This window comes from Heterodontus francisci, chromosome 22, assembly GCF_036365525.1.
Source record: "Heterodontus francisci isolate sHetFra1 chromosome 22, sHetFra1.hap1, whole genome shotgun sequence".
NCBI lineage: Eukaryota > Metazoa > Chordata > Chondrichthyes > Heterodontiformes > Heterodontidae > Heterodontus > Heterodontus francisci.
In genome coordinates this window covers 82,238,992-82,252,597 of record NC_090392.1, presented here as the reverse complement: position 1 = coordinate 82,252,597, position 13,606 = coordinate 82,238,992, and the positions used below count along the sequence as shown (strand labels likewise).

At 45.8% G+C, this 13,606-nt stretch overlaps 1 protein-coding gene across 5 annotated transcripts in view; it reads left to right on the top strand.

The window, feature by feature from the left end:
• si:dkeyp-69c1.9 (uncharacterized) overlaps positions 1-13,348 on the top strand; it is a 56,717-nt gene extending 43,369 nt beyond the window's left edge. For 4 of the 5 annotated variants that reach the window (XM_068054396.1, XM_068054400.1, XM_068054398.1 and 1 more), the window contains 4 exons: positions 1,045-1,180; positions 1,617-1,799; positions 3,646-3,767; positions 12,725-13,348. In XM_068054396.1, the coding sequence (XP_067910497.1) occupies positions 1,045-1,180; positions 1,617-1,799; positions 3,646-3,767; positions 12,725-12,827 (544 nt within the window). In that variant the 3' untranslated portion in view covers positions 12,828-13,348. The remainder of the gene's footprint in view (positions 1-1,044; positions 1,181-1,616; positions 1,800-3,645; positions 3,768-12,724) is intronic. The other variant, XM_068054397.1, reaches the window with a different exon arrangement.
• Positions 13,349-13,606: the final 258 nt, after the last annotated feature.

Here is a 13,606-nt window from a genome sequence, read left to right as displayed (position 1 = left end):
TCTGTTCCAGTTCTGTGTTCCTGTCAACAATGGTACATATTGAAGTGGAGAGTTTAGTTGAGTATTTCTGTCAATACCATGTGGGTGACACCTGACCTTCTGGAGCTTGTTCCATTTGCCTTTGGGGTTGAAGGGCAAATTTGAGTACAAGAGCAAGGATGTCTTACTGCAGTTATACAGGGCCTTGGTGAGACCACTTCTGGAGTATTGTGTGTAGTTTTGATCTCCTTATCTGAGGAAGGATGTTCTTACCATGGAGGGAGTGCAAAGAAGATTTACTAGGCTGATTCCTGGGATGGCAGGACTGACGTATGAGGAGAGATTGGTTCGACTAGGCCTATATTCACTAGAGTTTAGAAGAATGAGAGGGGATCTCAGAAACCTATAAAATTCTAACAGGACCACACAGGCTGGATGCAGGGAGGATGTTCCTGATGGCTGGGGAGTCCAGAACCAGAGGAGGGGAGGGGGTGGGGGGGCGGGGGTCACAGTCTCGGGATATTGGGTATGTCATTTAGAAATGAGATGAGGAGAAATTTCTTCACTCAGAGGATGGTGAACCTGTGGAATTCTCTACCGCAGAAGACAGTGGAGGCCAAGTCATTAAATATATCCAAGAAGGAGATAGATATATTTCTTTATGCCAAAGGCATCAAGGAATATGGGGAGAAAGTGGGAACAGGGTACTGAATTAGACGAACAGCTATGATCTATTTTGAATGGCAGAGCAGGCCCGAAGGGCTGAATGGCCTACTCCTGCTCCTGCTCCTATTTTCTATGTTTTCCCCAAGATGTTCCTGAAATTGGTGGTAGGTTTTTATTTTGATTCTCTGTTCTGAGGAGTTACCAGCGGTTAAGAGACGCAGGCCACAAGGTTACACTCTCCGGGTGAGTATGGAGCAACACAATGGCCCAGCTTCTCTGTGAATTGCCCCGCGATGTATTTCTATGTTAAAGGCACTATGCAAATGCCCGCTGTTGTTGTAGGAAGGCGACAGACCTGATGTCCTCAACTCCAATCTATCTTTTCCCATTCCTCCACAGTGCAGAATTCAACACGACTCAGAGAGAATCATACATCGGCTGGGACCCCACTCAATATCCCCGGCCTGATCTGGTTACATTCAGGGACGAGATGTCAGAAGCAGAAGGGACCATTGATACTGACACAGTGACAAAGGTAACTCCTCTGAGGCAGCCAGCCCAGAGGGTCGGGAGATGGGAAAATCTCCTCTCTTTTCAGGAATGGGAATGTCGGTAACACTGTCCCATTATCCACCAGTCTGCACCACCTGACTGAGATCTGTTATCAGAGCAGACTGGGACATTAAAGAGGATATGAGGAAAGTGCAGAGAAATGGTCCACTCCAGTGAAGAGCTATCACAACACATGCTCGATGGGCTGAACGGCCCTCTATTGCACAGCAAGCACTGCACTGACCTCCTGAGGTCAAGGCTGACATTTATTGCCAATCCCTCATTGCCCTGTGAAGGTGGTGGTCAGCCTTCTTCTTGAAACATTGGTGCTTTTATATAAATGATCAGCTTGCCAGGCCATTTGTTAGAGTGATTAACAGTCGAGCACATAATCTTTCTGTACTTTATCTCCCCCTCAGCTTGCGTATAAACAGACACCGTTAATTAAAAAGCAAGAACTCAGCCGACCCAGGACGATGCAGTGTCGTTGTGGTGGCAAATTTGATCATGGAACAGCCTATAAAAACGCCTTCAGGAAATGGGAGACAAAGACCAGGGTGCGCCATGGCGACCGTAATGATGGAGCCTATGTACCTCCACCAGTAAGCAGCCACACGGGAGTTAGTTACAGAGTAAAGCTCCCTCTACACTGTCCCCATCAAACACTCCCAGGACAGGTACAGTACGGGATTAGATACAGAGTAAAGCTCCCTCTACACTGTCCCCATCAAACACTCTCAGGACAGGTACAGCACGGGATTAGATACAGAGTAAAGCTCCCTCTACACTGTCCCATCAAACACTCCCAGGACAGGTACAGCACGGGATTAGATACAGAGTAAAGCTCCCTCTGCACTGTCCCATCAAACACTCCCAGGACAGGTACAGTACGGGATTAGATACAGAGTCAAGCTCCCTCTACACTGTCCCCCATCAAACACTCCCAGGACAGGTACAGCACGGGGGTTCGATACAGAGTAAAGCTCCCTCTACACTGTCCCCCATCAAACACTCCCAGGACAGGTACAGCACGGGATTGGCTGGACAATTTGGCAAGCACTTCCTGCCTGCAATCAGGGGGAGCAGCTGCACCTGGAGAGGAGACAGCAGAGTGGAGTTACTGCAGAGAGGTGACTGTAGAGTGGAGAGAGCTGCATAAAAAAAAAAACAGGGTTAGATACAGAGTAAAGCTCCCTCTACACTGTCCACATCAAACACTCCCAGGACAGGTACAGTACGGGGTTAGATACAGAGTAAAGCTCCCTCTACACTGTCCACATCAAACACTCCCAGGACAGGTACAGTACGGGGTTAGGTACAGAGTGAAGCTCCCTCTACACTGTCCACATCAAACACTCCCAGGACAGGTACAGTACGGGATTAGATACAGAGTAAAGCTCCCTCTACACTGTCCCCCATCAAACACTCCCAGGACAGGTACAGTACGGGATTAGATACAGAGTAAAGCTCCCTCTACACTGTCCACATCAAACACTCCCAGGACAGGTACAGTACGGGGTTAGGTACAGAGTGAAGCTCCCTCTACACTGTCCACATCAAACACTCCCAGGACAGGTACAGTACGGGATTAGATACAGAGTAAAGCTCCCTCTACACTGTCCCCCATCAAACACTCCCAGGACAGGTACAGTACGGGATTAGATACAGAGTAAAGCTCCCTCTACACTGTCCACATCAAACACTCCCAGGACAGGTACAGTACGGGGTTAGGTACAGAGTGAAGCTCCCTCTACACTGTACAATTGGACCTCAATTCCAACGTTAGGAAGGGATCCCCCAGCGCATCAATTGCACCAATATTACATTTACATGTCCCACAGCAGACATTCCTTGGCCTTGAGCGAGGTTACTTATTTTGACCTGTGCCGTACTGTGTTTTCCTCTGTGCTCGTCTCAAAATTATTTCTGGTTGGACTCTTGTCCTCAAGACAAAACCTGAGTGATTTGGGTCGAACAATGCATGCTGCTGACTTTTAAAATTAATTCGCAGAATGTGGGCGTCGCTTGCAAGGCCAGCATTAATTGCCCATCCTTAATGCCCTTCAGAAGGTGATGGTCAGCTGCCTTCTTGAATATAACTGAGTGGCTTGCGGGGCCATTTCAGAGGGCAGTTAAGAGTCAACCTCATTGCTGTAAGTCTGGAGTCACATGTAGGTCAGAGCAGGTAAGGACAGCAGATTTGCTTCTCCAAAGGACATCAGTGAACCAGATAGGTTTTTAGAAAAAGCCCATAGTTTCACGCTCACCGTTACTGAGACCAGCTGTTTAATTTCATTGAATTAATTAATTGAATTTAAATTTCCCATCTGCTATGGCAGATTTGAACTCATCCCTCTCCAGATCATTAATCTTGACCTCTGGATTACTAGTCCAGTAACATAACCATGATGCTACCATCTCCACTAGTATCAGTGTTTCTGTTAACAGGGCAAGATTGAAAATCAATCAATCACCAGACAAGATTACCCTCCGAAAAATGTCTGCAAGTCAGTGGATTCAGTTGGCCAGCAAAACAGCAGCTACACCACCATGCACAGCAAAGCCTCCAGGTAACAAGGGTACACCAGCGCCTTAGCATCATTACCATGGTATTTGCCTGTCCTTGCCTCAATTCCATAGCTGCATGGATTTGTTAAGGGAAGGTTGTATCTGAATAACTTGATTGAATTTTTTGAGGGAACAAAGAGGATCAATGAGGCTTGTGCATTTGATGTCATCTATATGGATTTTAACCAGGCTTTTGACAAAATGCCATATATCAGACGGGTCAGAAAAGTAAAAGTCCATGGGATCCAAAGTAAAGTGGGCCATCTCACAGTGCTGACTTTGTTTGCACTGGAGTGCTGACTTGGGTTGTATTAGAGTGCTATAGTGGAAGTTTGGTGACTGAGGAAGTTAGGTGAGGAGGGAGCGAGGAGCTCCTTTCATTTCCTACCTGTCCTCAGAGTGAGGGGAGCCCAGAGCTTCCAAAGAACACAGCTGACTGGTGAGTAAGTCCTGGTGGGTATTTTTCATAGTGGATTGAATTGTAAGTCATTGTTTTAGCAAGACTTAATTGTTTTTTAAATTATAATCTTCTATAGTTTTAAATTTAAAGGGTTTAGTCATGGCAGGAGAGCTTGAAGCTGTGGTTTGCTCCTCTTGCTGCATGTGGGAATCCAGGAACATTTCCAGTCCCCGGGACCAGCATGTGTGCAGGAAGTGTGTCCAGCTGCAGCTCCTGGAAGCTCGGGTTTCAGAGCTGGAACGGCGGCTGGAAACACTGTGGAGCATCCACGAGTCTGAGAGCATTGTGGATAGCACGTATAGCGAGGTGGTCACACCGCAGCTGAAGGGACTTGAGGAAGGAAGGGAATGGGTGACCACCAGGCAGTCCAAGAGAAACAGGCAGGTAGTTCAGGAGTCCCCTGGGGTCCCGCTTGCAAATCAGTATTCCAGTTTGGAGGCTGATGAGGCTGCTTCCTCCAGGGAGTGCGGACAGAGCCAAGCTTCTGGCACCACAAGCAGCCTGTCTGCACAAGAAGGGGGAAAGAGAGGAAGAGCAATAGTAATAGGGGATTCTATAGTCAGGGGAACAGATAGGCGCTACTGTGGCCGTCAACGTGACTCCAGGATGGTGTGTTGCCTCCCTGGTGCCAGGGTCCGGGATGTCACTGAACGGCTGCAGGGCATCCTGAAGGGGGAGGGTGATAAGGCAGAGGTCATGGTACATGTTGGTACCAATGACATAGGTAGAAAGAGGGATGAGGTCTTGCATCAAGAATTCAGGGAGTTAGGCAGTAGACTAAAAAGCAGGACCTCTCGGGTTGTAATCTCTGGATTACTCCCAGTGCCATGTGCTAGCGAGTATAGAAATAGGAGAATAGCACAGATGAATGCGTGGCTTAAGAGTTGGTGCAGGAGGGAGGATTTTAGATTCCTGGACCACTGGGACCGTTTCTGGGGAATGTGGGACCTGTACAAGCGGGACAGTCTACATCTGAACCAGAGGGGGACTAACATCCTTGCTGGCAGGTTTGTTAGTGCTGTTGGGAAGAGTTTAAACTAATTTGGCAGGGAGAGGGGACGCAGACTCCTAGCAGAATAGGGACACAGCTAAACACAGGAAAGCAAACAAGTCAGAGGAAATACAGCGGAAGTAAGTTTCAAGGGAGTAAGACCAGGATGGATGGCCTCTACTTTAATGCCAGGAGTATTACAGGTAAAACAGATGAGTTAAGGGCAATGATTGACACACAGAATTGTGATATAGTAGCCATCACGGAGACATGGTTGAGGGAGGGGCAGGATTGGCAGCTCAATATCCCGGGATATAGAATCTTCAGGCGAGAAAGAGGAGGGGGCATTGCAATATTAATTAAGGAGTCAGTTACTGCAGTAAGGAGAGATGATTTCTTGGAGGGGGCATCAAATGAAGTTTTATGGGTAGAGTTCAGGAATAAAAAAGGGACAGCCACATTGCTAGGTGTTTATTATAGACCCCCAGATAGTCAGCGGGAAATTGAGGAGCAAATATGTGCGCAATTTGCAGAGGTGTGTAAAAATAATAGGATAATTATAATAATAGGTGATTTCAACTTTCCCAACATTAATTGGGATAGTCACTGTGTTAAGGGTTTAGATGGAGTGGAGTTCTTAAAATGTATACAAGAGAACTTTTTAGCTCAATATGTAGAGGATCCAACAAGGGAGGGTGCAGTGCTGGACCTCACTCTGGGGAATGAAGCCGGACAGGTGGTTGATGTGTTGGTGGGGGTGCATTTTGGTGATAGCGACCACAACATGGTACAATTTAAGCTTGTTATGGAGGAAGAAATAGACAAGTTGCAAAAAAAGGTTTTGGATTGGGGGAGAGCGAATTTTAGTAAAATAAGGCAGGATCTGGCCAAGGTAGACTGGAAAGAGTTACTTGTCGGGAAATCTACAGAAGAGCAGCGGGGGGCATTCAAAAAGGAAATGGGGAGGGTACAGGCCCAACATGTTCCCTCTCGGGTAATAGGTAGGAGCAACAAGCCCAGAGAACCATGGATGACCAGAAACATTCAGGGTACAATGAGAAGGAAAAGAGAGGCTTTTAGCAAATACAAGGAGAGCAAATCAATGGAAGCATTAGTGGAGTACAGAAAGTGTAGGATGGAGCTTAAGAAAGCAATTAGGAGAGCAAAGAGGGGATATGAGAAAGCTCTGGCTGGTAAAAGTCGGGAAAATCCCAAGATATTCTGTAAGTATATCAATGGGAAGAGGATAACCAGGGAAAGAGTAGGACCCATTAGGGACCAAGGGGGAAATTTGTGGGTGGAGCCAGGGGACGTTGGTAGGGTGTTGAATGAATACTTCACATCTGTCTTCACACAAGAGAATGAGGATGTAGATATGGAAATTAGACAGTGAGACTGTGAGGTTCTTGAGCAAATTGTCATAGGGAGTGACAAGGTATTGGAGGTTTTGGCAGGCTTAAAAGTGGACAAATCTCCAAGTCCGGACGATTTGTGTCCCAGGGTGCTGTGGGAGGCGAGGGTGGAGATTGCAGGGGCTCTGACCCTAATTTTTAATTGCTCTCTGGCCACGGGGGAGGTGCCAGAGGACTGGAGAACAGCTGATGTGGTCCCACTATTTAAGAAAGGTTGTAGAGATAAGCCAGGGAACTACAGACCAATGAGTCTCACGTCAGTGGTCGGAAAACTATTGGAGAAAATTCTGAAGGAGAGAATCTATCTCCACTTGGAGAGGCAAAATTTGATTAGGAATAGTCAGCATGGCTTTGTCAGAGGGAGGTCCTGCCTAACAAATTTGATTGAATTTTTTGAGCATGTGACCAGGTGTGTAGATGAGGGTAGTGCAGTTGATGTAGTTTACATGGATTTCAGCAAAGCCTTTGACAAGGTCCCACATGGGAGACTTATCAAGAAAGCAAATGCACATGGGATACAAGGTAGCTTGATAAGGTGGATTCAAATTTGGCTTAGCTGTCGGAGACAGAGAGTGATGACAGATGGCTGTTTTAGTGACTGGAAGCCAGTGTCCAGTGGCGTACCACAGGGATCTGTGCTGGGTCCCCTATTGTTTGTCATTTATGTAATGACATGGATGACTATGTGGGGGGTAGGATCAGTAAGTTCGCGGATGACACAAAGATTGGCCGAGTGATTAACAGTGAGGTTGAGTGTCTTGGGTTACAGGAAGATATAGACGGGATGGTCAAATGGGCAGAAAAGTGGCAGATTGAATTTAACCCTGAAAAGTGTGAGGTGATACACTTTGGAAGGAGTAATATGACACGGAAGTATTCAATGAATGAACTGACACTGGGAAGTTCCGAGGAACAAAGGGACCTTGGCGTGTTTGTCCATAGATCTCTGAAGGCAGAAGGACAGGTTAATAGGGTGGTGAAAAAGGCATATGGGACACTTGCCTTTATCAATCGAGGCATAGATTACAAAAGCAGGGAGGTCATGTTGGAGTTGTACAGAACTTTGGTAAGGCCACAGCTGGAGTACTGTGTGCAATTCTGGTCGCCACATTATAGGAAGGATGTGATTGCATTGGAGGGGGTGCAGAGGCGATTCACCAGGATGTTGCCTGGGATGGAACATTTAAGCTATGAAGAGAGGTTGGATAGGCTTGGGTTGTTTTCACTGGAGCAGTGATGACTGAGGGGTGACCTGAACGAGGTGTACAAGATTATGAGGGGCATGGACAGGGTGGATAGGGAGCAGCTGTTCCCCTTAGTTGAAGGGTCAGTTACGAGGGGTCACAAGTTTAAGGTGAGGGGCAGGAGGTTTAAGGGGGACTTGAGGAAGAACTTTTTTACCCAGAGGGTGGTGACGGTCTGGAATGCCCTGCCTGGGAGGGTGGTAGAGGCAGGTTGCCTCACATCCTTTAATAAGTTCCTGGATGAGCACTTGGCACATCAAAACATTCAAGGCTATGAGCCAAGTGCTGGCAAAAGGGATTAGGTAGACAGGTTAGGTGTTTTAATGCATCAGTGCAGACTCGATGGGCTGAAGGGCCTCTTCTGCACTGTATTATTCTGTGATTCTGTGAAAGTGGCAAGTTGGATCCAAAATTGATTGAGTGGCAGGAAGCAGAGGATAATGGCAGATGGGTTTTTGTAACTGGAGGGCTGTTTCCAGTGGGGTTCCTCAGGGCTCAGTTCTTGGTCCCTTGCTTTTTGTGGTATATATCAATGGTTTAGAATTAAATGTAGGGGTATGATTAAGAAGTTTTCAGATGATACAAAAAAATTTACCGTATGTTTGATAGGTAGGAAGAAAGCTGTGGACGGCAGGAAAATATCAAATGGACCAGTCAGGTGGGCAGAAAAGTGGCAAATAGAATTCAATCCAGACAAGTGTGAAGTAATGTATTTGTAGAGGACAAAAAAGGCAAAGGAATACACAATAGATGGTAGGATACTGAGAAGTGTAGAGGAACAGAGGGATCTTGGAGTGCATGTCCATAGATCCCTGAAGGTAGCTGGACAGGTAGGCAAGGCGATCAAGAAGGTAAACGGGATACTTGCCTTTATTAGCCGAGGCATTGACTATAAGAGCTGGAAGGTTATGTTGGAACTGTATAAAATGCTAGTTAGGCCACAGCTGGAGTACTGTGTACAGTTCTGGTCACCACACTATAGGAAAGGTGTGATTGCATTCGAAAGGGTACAAAGGATATTTACGAGGATGTTGCTCGGACTGTAAAATTCTAGCTATGAGGAAAGATTGGATAGTCTGGGGTTGTTTTCTTTAGAACAGGAAGCTGAGGGTAGATTTAATTGAGATGTATAAAATTATGAGGCACCTAGATAGAGTGGATAGGAAGGACTATTTCCGTTAACAGAGAGATCAATAACCAGGGGGCATAGATTTAAAATAATTTAAAGTAAAAGAAGGATTAGAGGGGAGATGAGGAAAAAAAATTTCATCCAGAGGGTGGTGGGAGTCTGGAACTCACTGCCTGAAAGGGTTAAAGAGGCAGAAACCCAAATAACATTTAAAAGAAATACTTGGATATGCATTTGAAGTGCTGTAACCTACAAGGCTACGGACCAAGAGCTGAAAATTGCTATTACGTGGAGGGCTTTTTCTCAACTGGCACAGAAAGAAAAGGTGTTTAAGGGTGTTTCGGCAATCAGTGAGTGAAGCTGCACTTTGCTGAGTGTAGATTCACCAGTAAAGTGTGAGTACCTCCCTCCTGAGTACAGACTGATCAAACGATCCAGTCAAGTTATAACTTCCAAACCTTTCATGGAACTGTCCTGGGGTATTCGAATCCTTGGCTCAGTTAACATTCTCGCCTCTGGATCAGATTCAAGTCCTGTTTAACTGACCCAGATGGACATTATAGATTTAATGGCAATCATTTAAAAACAGGGAATTCCCCTGTTGTCCTGGCCAATGATCCTCTCAACCAAAGCACTAAAAACAGATGTTTGTGAGTTTCTGAGTGCAACGTGCCATGTTGGCCAAAAAACAGCTACTGTACTCCAATATAGTTCATTATTCACAAAATACTTTGAGATGACTGAGGTGGCATAAGGTGTGTAGATCTGGCTGATAGAAATGAGGGAATCAATCCCAAGGAACTAATTCCAAACAAGTCATTAAGGTTGTTCAAAAAATCATACGGGATCCTAGGCTTTATAGAGGCCTAGAGTATAAAAGCAAGGAAATTACGTGAAGCCTTTAGAAAACATTGGCTTGACTCCAGCTTGCGTATTGTGGCCAATTCTGGGCACCACACTTTAGGAAGGATGTCAAGGCCTTGGAGAGAGTGTGAAGGAGGTTTACTAGAATGGTACCAGGGATGAGGAATTTCAATTATGTGTGGAGATTTGAGAAGCTGGGATTGTTCTTTTTAGAACATTTAAGGTTAACAGCAGATTTGATAGAGTGTTCAAAATCACGAAGGGTTTTGATATTTTTTATTTTTTCATGGGATGTAGGCATCGCTGGCAAGGCCAGCATTTGTTGCCCGTCCCTAAATGGTCTTGACAACTGAGTGACTTGCTAGGTCATTTCAGAGGGGAGTTAAGAGTCAACCACATTGCTGAGGGTCTGGAGTTACATGTAGGCCAGACCAGGTAAGGTCGTTAGTGAACCAGATGGGTTTTTATGACAATTGATAGTTTCATGTCACCATTACTGAGACTAGCTTTCAATTCCAGATTTTTATTAACTATTTAAATTTAAATTCCATCAGCTGATGTGGTGAGATTTGAACCCCTGGCCCCAGGAAATTATCCTGGGCATCTGGATTACTAGTCCAGTGACATTACCACTATGCCACATTCTCCCCTTTTACTGGCAAGGAGAAACTGTTTAAAGTGGCAGGGTTGGTAACCAGAGGACACAGATTCAAAATAATCGGCACAATATTAAGGAGAATCCCAAGGCTTTTTATATGTATATAAAGAGCAAGAGGGTAACTAGGGAAAGGGTTGGCCCACTCAAGGACAGAGGAGGGAATCTATGTGTGGAGCCAGAGGAAATGGGTGAGGTACTAAATGAGTACTTTGCATCAGTATTCACCAAAGAGAAGGACTTAGTGGATGATGAATCTGGGGAAGGGAGTGTAGATAGTTTGGGTCATGTCGTTATCAAAAAGGATGATGTGTTGGGTGTCTTGCAAAGCATTAAGGTAGATAAGTCCCCAGGGCCTGATGGGATCTACCCCAGAATACTGAGGGAGGCAAGGGAAGAAATTGCTGGGGCTTTGACAGAAATCTTTGCATCCTCATTGGCTACAGGTGAGGTCCCAGAGGACTGGAGAATAGCCAATGTTGTTCCTTTGTTTAAGAAGGGTAGCAAGGATAATCCAGGAAATTATAGGCCGGTGAGCCTTACGTCAGTGGTAGGGAAATTATTAGAGAGGATTTTTCCGGACAGGATTTACTCCCATTTGGAAACAAATGAACTTATTAGCGAGAGACAGCATGGTTTTGTGAAGGGGAGGTCATGTCTCACTAACTTGATTGAGTTTTTTGAGGAAGTGACGAAGATGATTGATGAAGGAATGACAGTGGATGTTGTTTATATGGACTTCAGTAAAGCCTTTGACAAGGTCCTTCATGGCAGACTGGGACAAAAGGTGAAGTCACACGGGATCAGAGGTGAGCTGGCAAGATGGATACAGAACTGGCTCGGTCATAGAAGACAGAGGGTAGCGATGGAAGGGTGCTTTTCTGAATGGAGGGCTGTGACTAGTGGTGTTCCGCAGGGATCAGTGCTGGGACCTTTGCTGTTTGTAGTATATATAAATGATTTGGAGGAAAATGTAGCTGGTCTGATTAGTAAGTTTGCAGACAACACAAAGGTTGGTGGAGTTGCGGATAATGATGAGGATTGTCGGAGGATACAGCAGGATATAGATCGGTTGGAGTCTTGGCCGGAGAAATGGCAGATGGAGTTTAATCCGGACAAATGTGAGGTAATGCATTTTGGAAGATCTAATACAGGTGGGAAGTATACAGTAAATGGCAGAACCCTTCGGAGTATTGACAGGCAGAGAGATCTGGGTGTACAGGTCCACAGGTCGCTGAAAGTGGCAACGCAGGTGGATAAGGTAGTCAAGAAGGCATACAGCATGCTTGCCTTCATCGGTCGGGGCATAGAGTATAAAAATTGGCAAGCCATGTTGCAGCTCTACAGAATCTTAGTTAGGCCACACTTAGAATATTGCGTGCAATTCTGGTCGCCACACTACCAGAAAGATGTGGAGGCTTTGGAGAGGGTACAGAAGAGGTTTACCAGGATGTTGCCTGGTCTGGAGGGCATTAGCTGTGAGGAGAGGTTGGATAAACTCGGATTGTTTTCACTGGAATGACGGAGGTGGAGGGGTGACATGATAGAGGTTTATAAAGTTATGAGTGGCATGGACAGAGTGGATAGTCAGAAGCTTTTTTTCCCAGGGTGGAAGAGTCCGTTACTAGGGGACATAGGTTTAAGGTGTGAGGGGCAAAGTTTAGAGGGGATGTGCGAGGCAAGTTCTTTACACAGAGGGTGGTGAGTGCCTGGAACTTGCTGCGGGGGAGGTGGTGGAAGCAGATACGATAGCGACGTTTAAGAGGCATCTTGACAAATACATGAATAGGATGGGAATAGAGGGATATGGTCCCCGGAAGGGCAGAAGGTTTTAGTTTAGGCAGGCATCAAGATCGGCACAGGCTTGGAGGACCGAATGGCCTGTTCCTGTGCTGTAGTGTTCTTTGTTAATAAACATAGGGGAAAATGTTTCTTCACAGTGAACTATGATGATCTGTAACACTGCTGAACAGACGCTGGAAGCAGATTCAATAATGACTTTCAAACAGTAAAAGTTACAGGGCTGTGGGGGAAGGGAAGGGGAGTGGGACTAACTGGATAGCTCTTTCAAAGAATCAGCACATATATGATGGCCTGAATGGCCTCCTCCTGTACTGTATGATTCTATGATGCATCTGTTCTGCCTATGTTCTTCTGAAAATACCTATAAAATCTTGAATAGTAAATCTGTTCCACTTCTGCAGTCCAACTCCCCTCCCCATGTGCAAATTGCAAGCCTACCTGCTCCACCAGCGCCTCAAGGGCATGAAGATCTGCTCTAGACCTGCGCCTGTCACCACGCAATGACACTACCACCAGAGCCAGTGCACCCCAACCGCAGACACCATGGTACAGCAATGTCAAGCATCAAAGCAGCCAGCATTGAACCAAAGCCTTTTCAAAACAAAAATCAAAAGCTAATAAGAGAACCATCTGCCTTGGGTTGTCATCGTTGGGTCAACATCCTGGAACTCCCTACCTAACAGCACTTTGAGAGCAGCTTCACCTACAGCCTGCAGAGGTTCAAAGCGGCATCTCACCGGACAACAAGGGATGGTCAACAAACGGCGGCCCCGCCAATGACACTTGTGCGCGTAAGCCTGAACCCACTTATTTCCTGCTGATGGATGTTTGTTGATGCTGCCTGGTTTCTACTGATGCACTCGACACAGATTGGGCAACTGCACCTGTTGATTTAGGGTTGATTAATCAATGTAATTTAGTCTTGAGATTCTTCATATTCAAAGACTTGCTGTTTCACTGTGACATTCAATGTTGGTGAGTTCAGTGCGCTGCTGTCATATATGCTCACTCACTGATTAGTTAATTAAAGAGAAAACACTTATCATGATTTTGCATTGTTCAAAAACTTTTTCTCGCACTTTAATTTCCCAAGCCACCCAGACACTGAATCCTAAAATTACCCAAAGCTTGAACATTCATCAACTGAAGTATCCGATTTCTGTGACCAGAAACTGGTGCAGTTCTGGATGTAGAATTTAACAAAACAGTAAAACTGCTGATATATTTACTTAACCCTAGACAGTCCCCTAGGTACTGGACACTGTCTCACTGGATGAAATGCT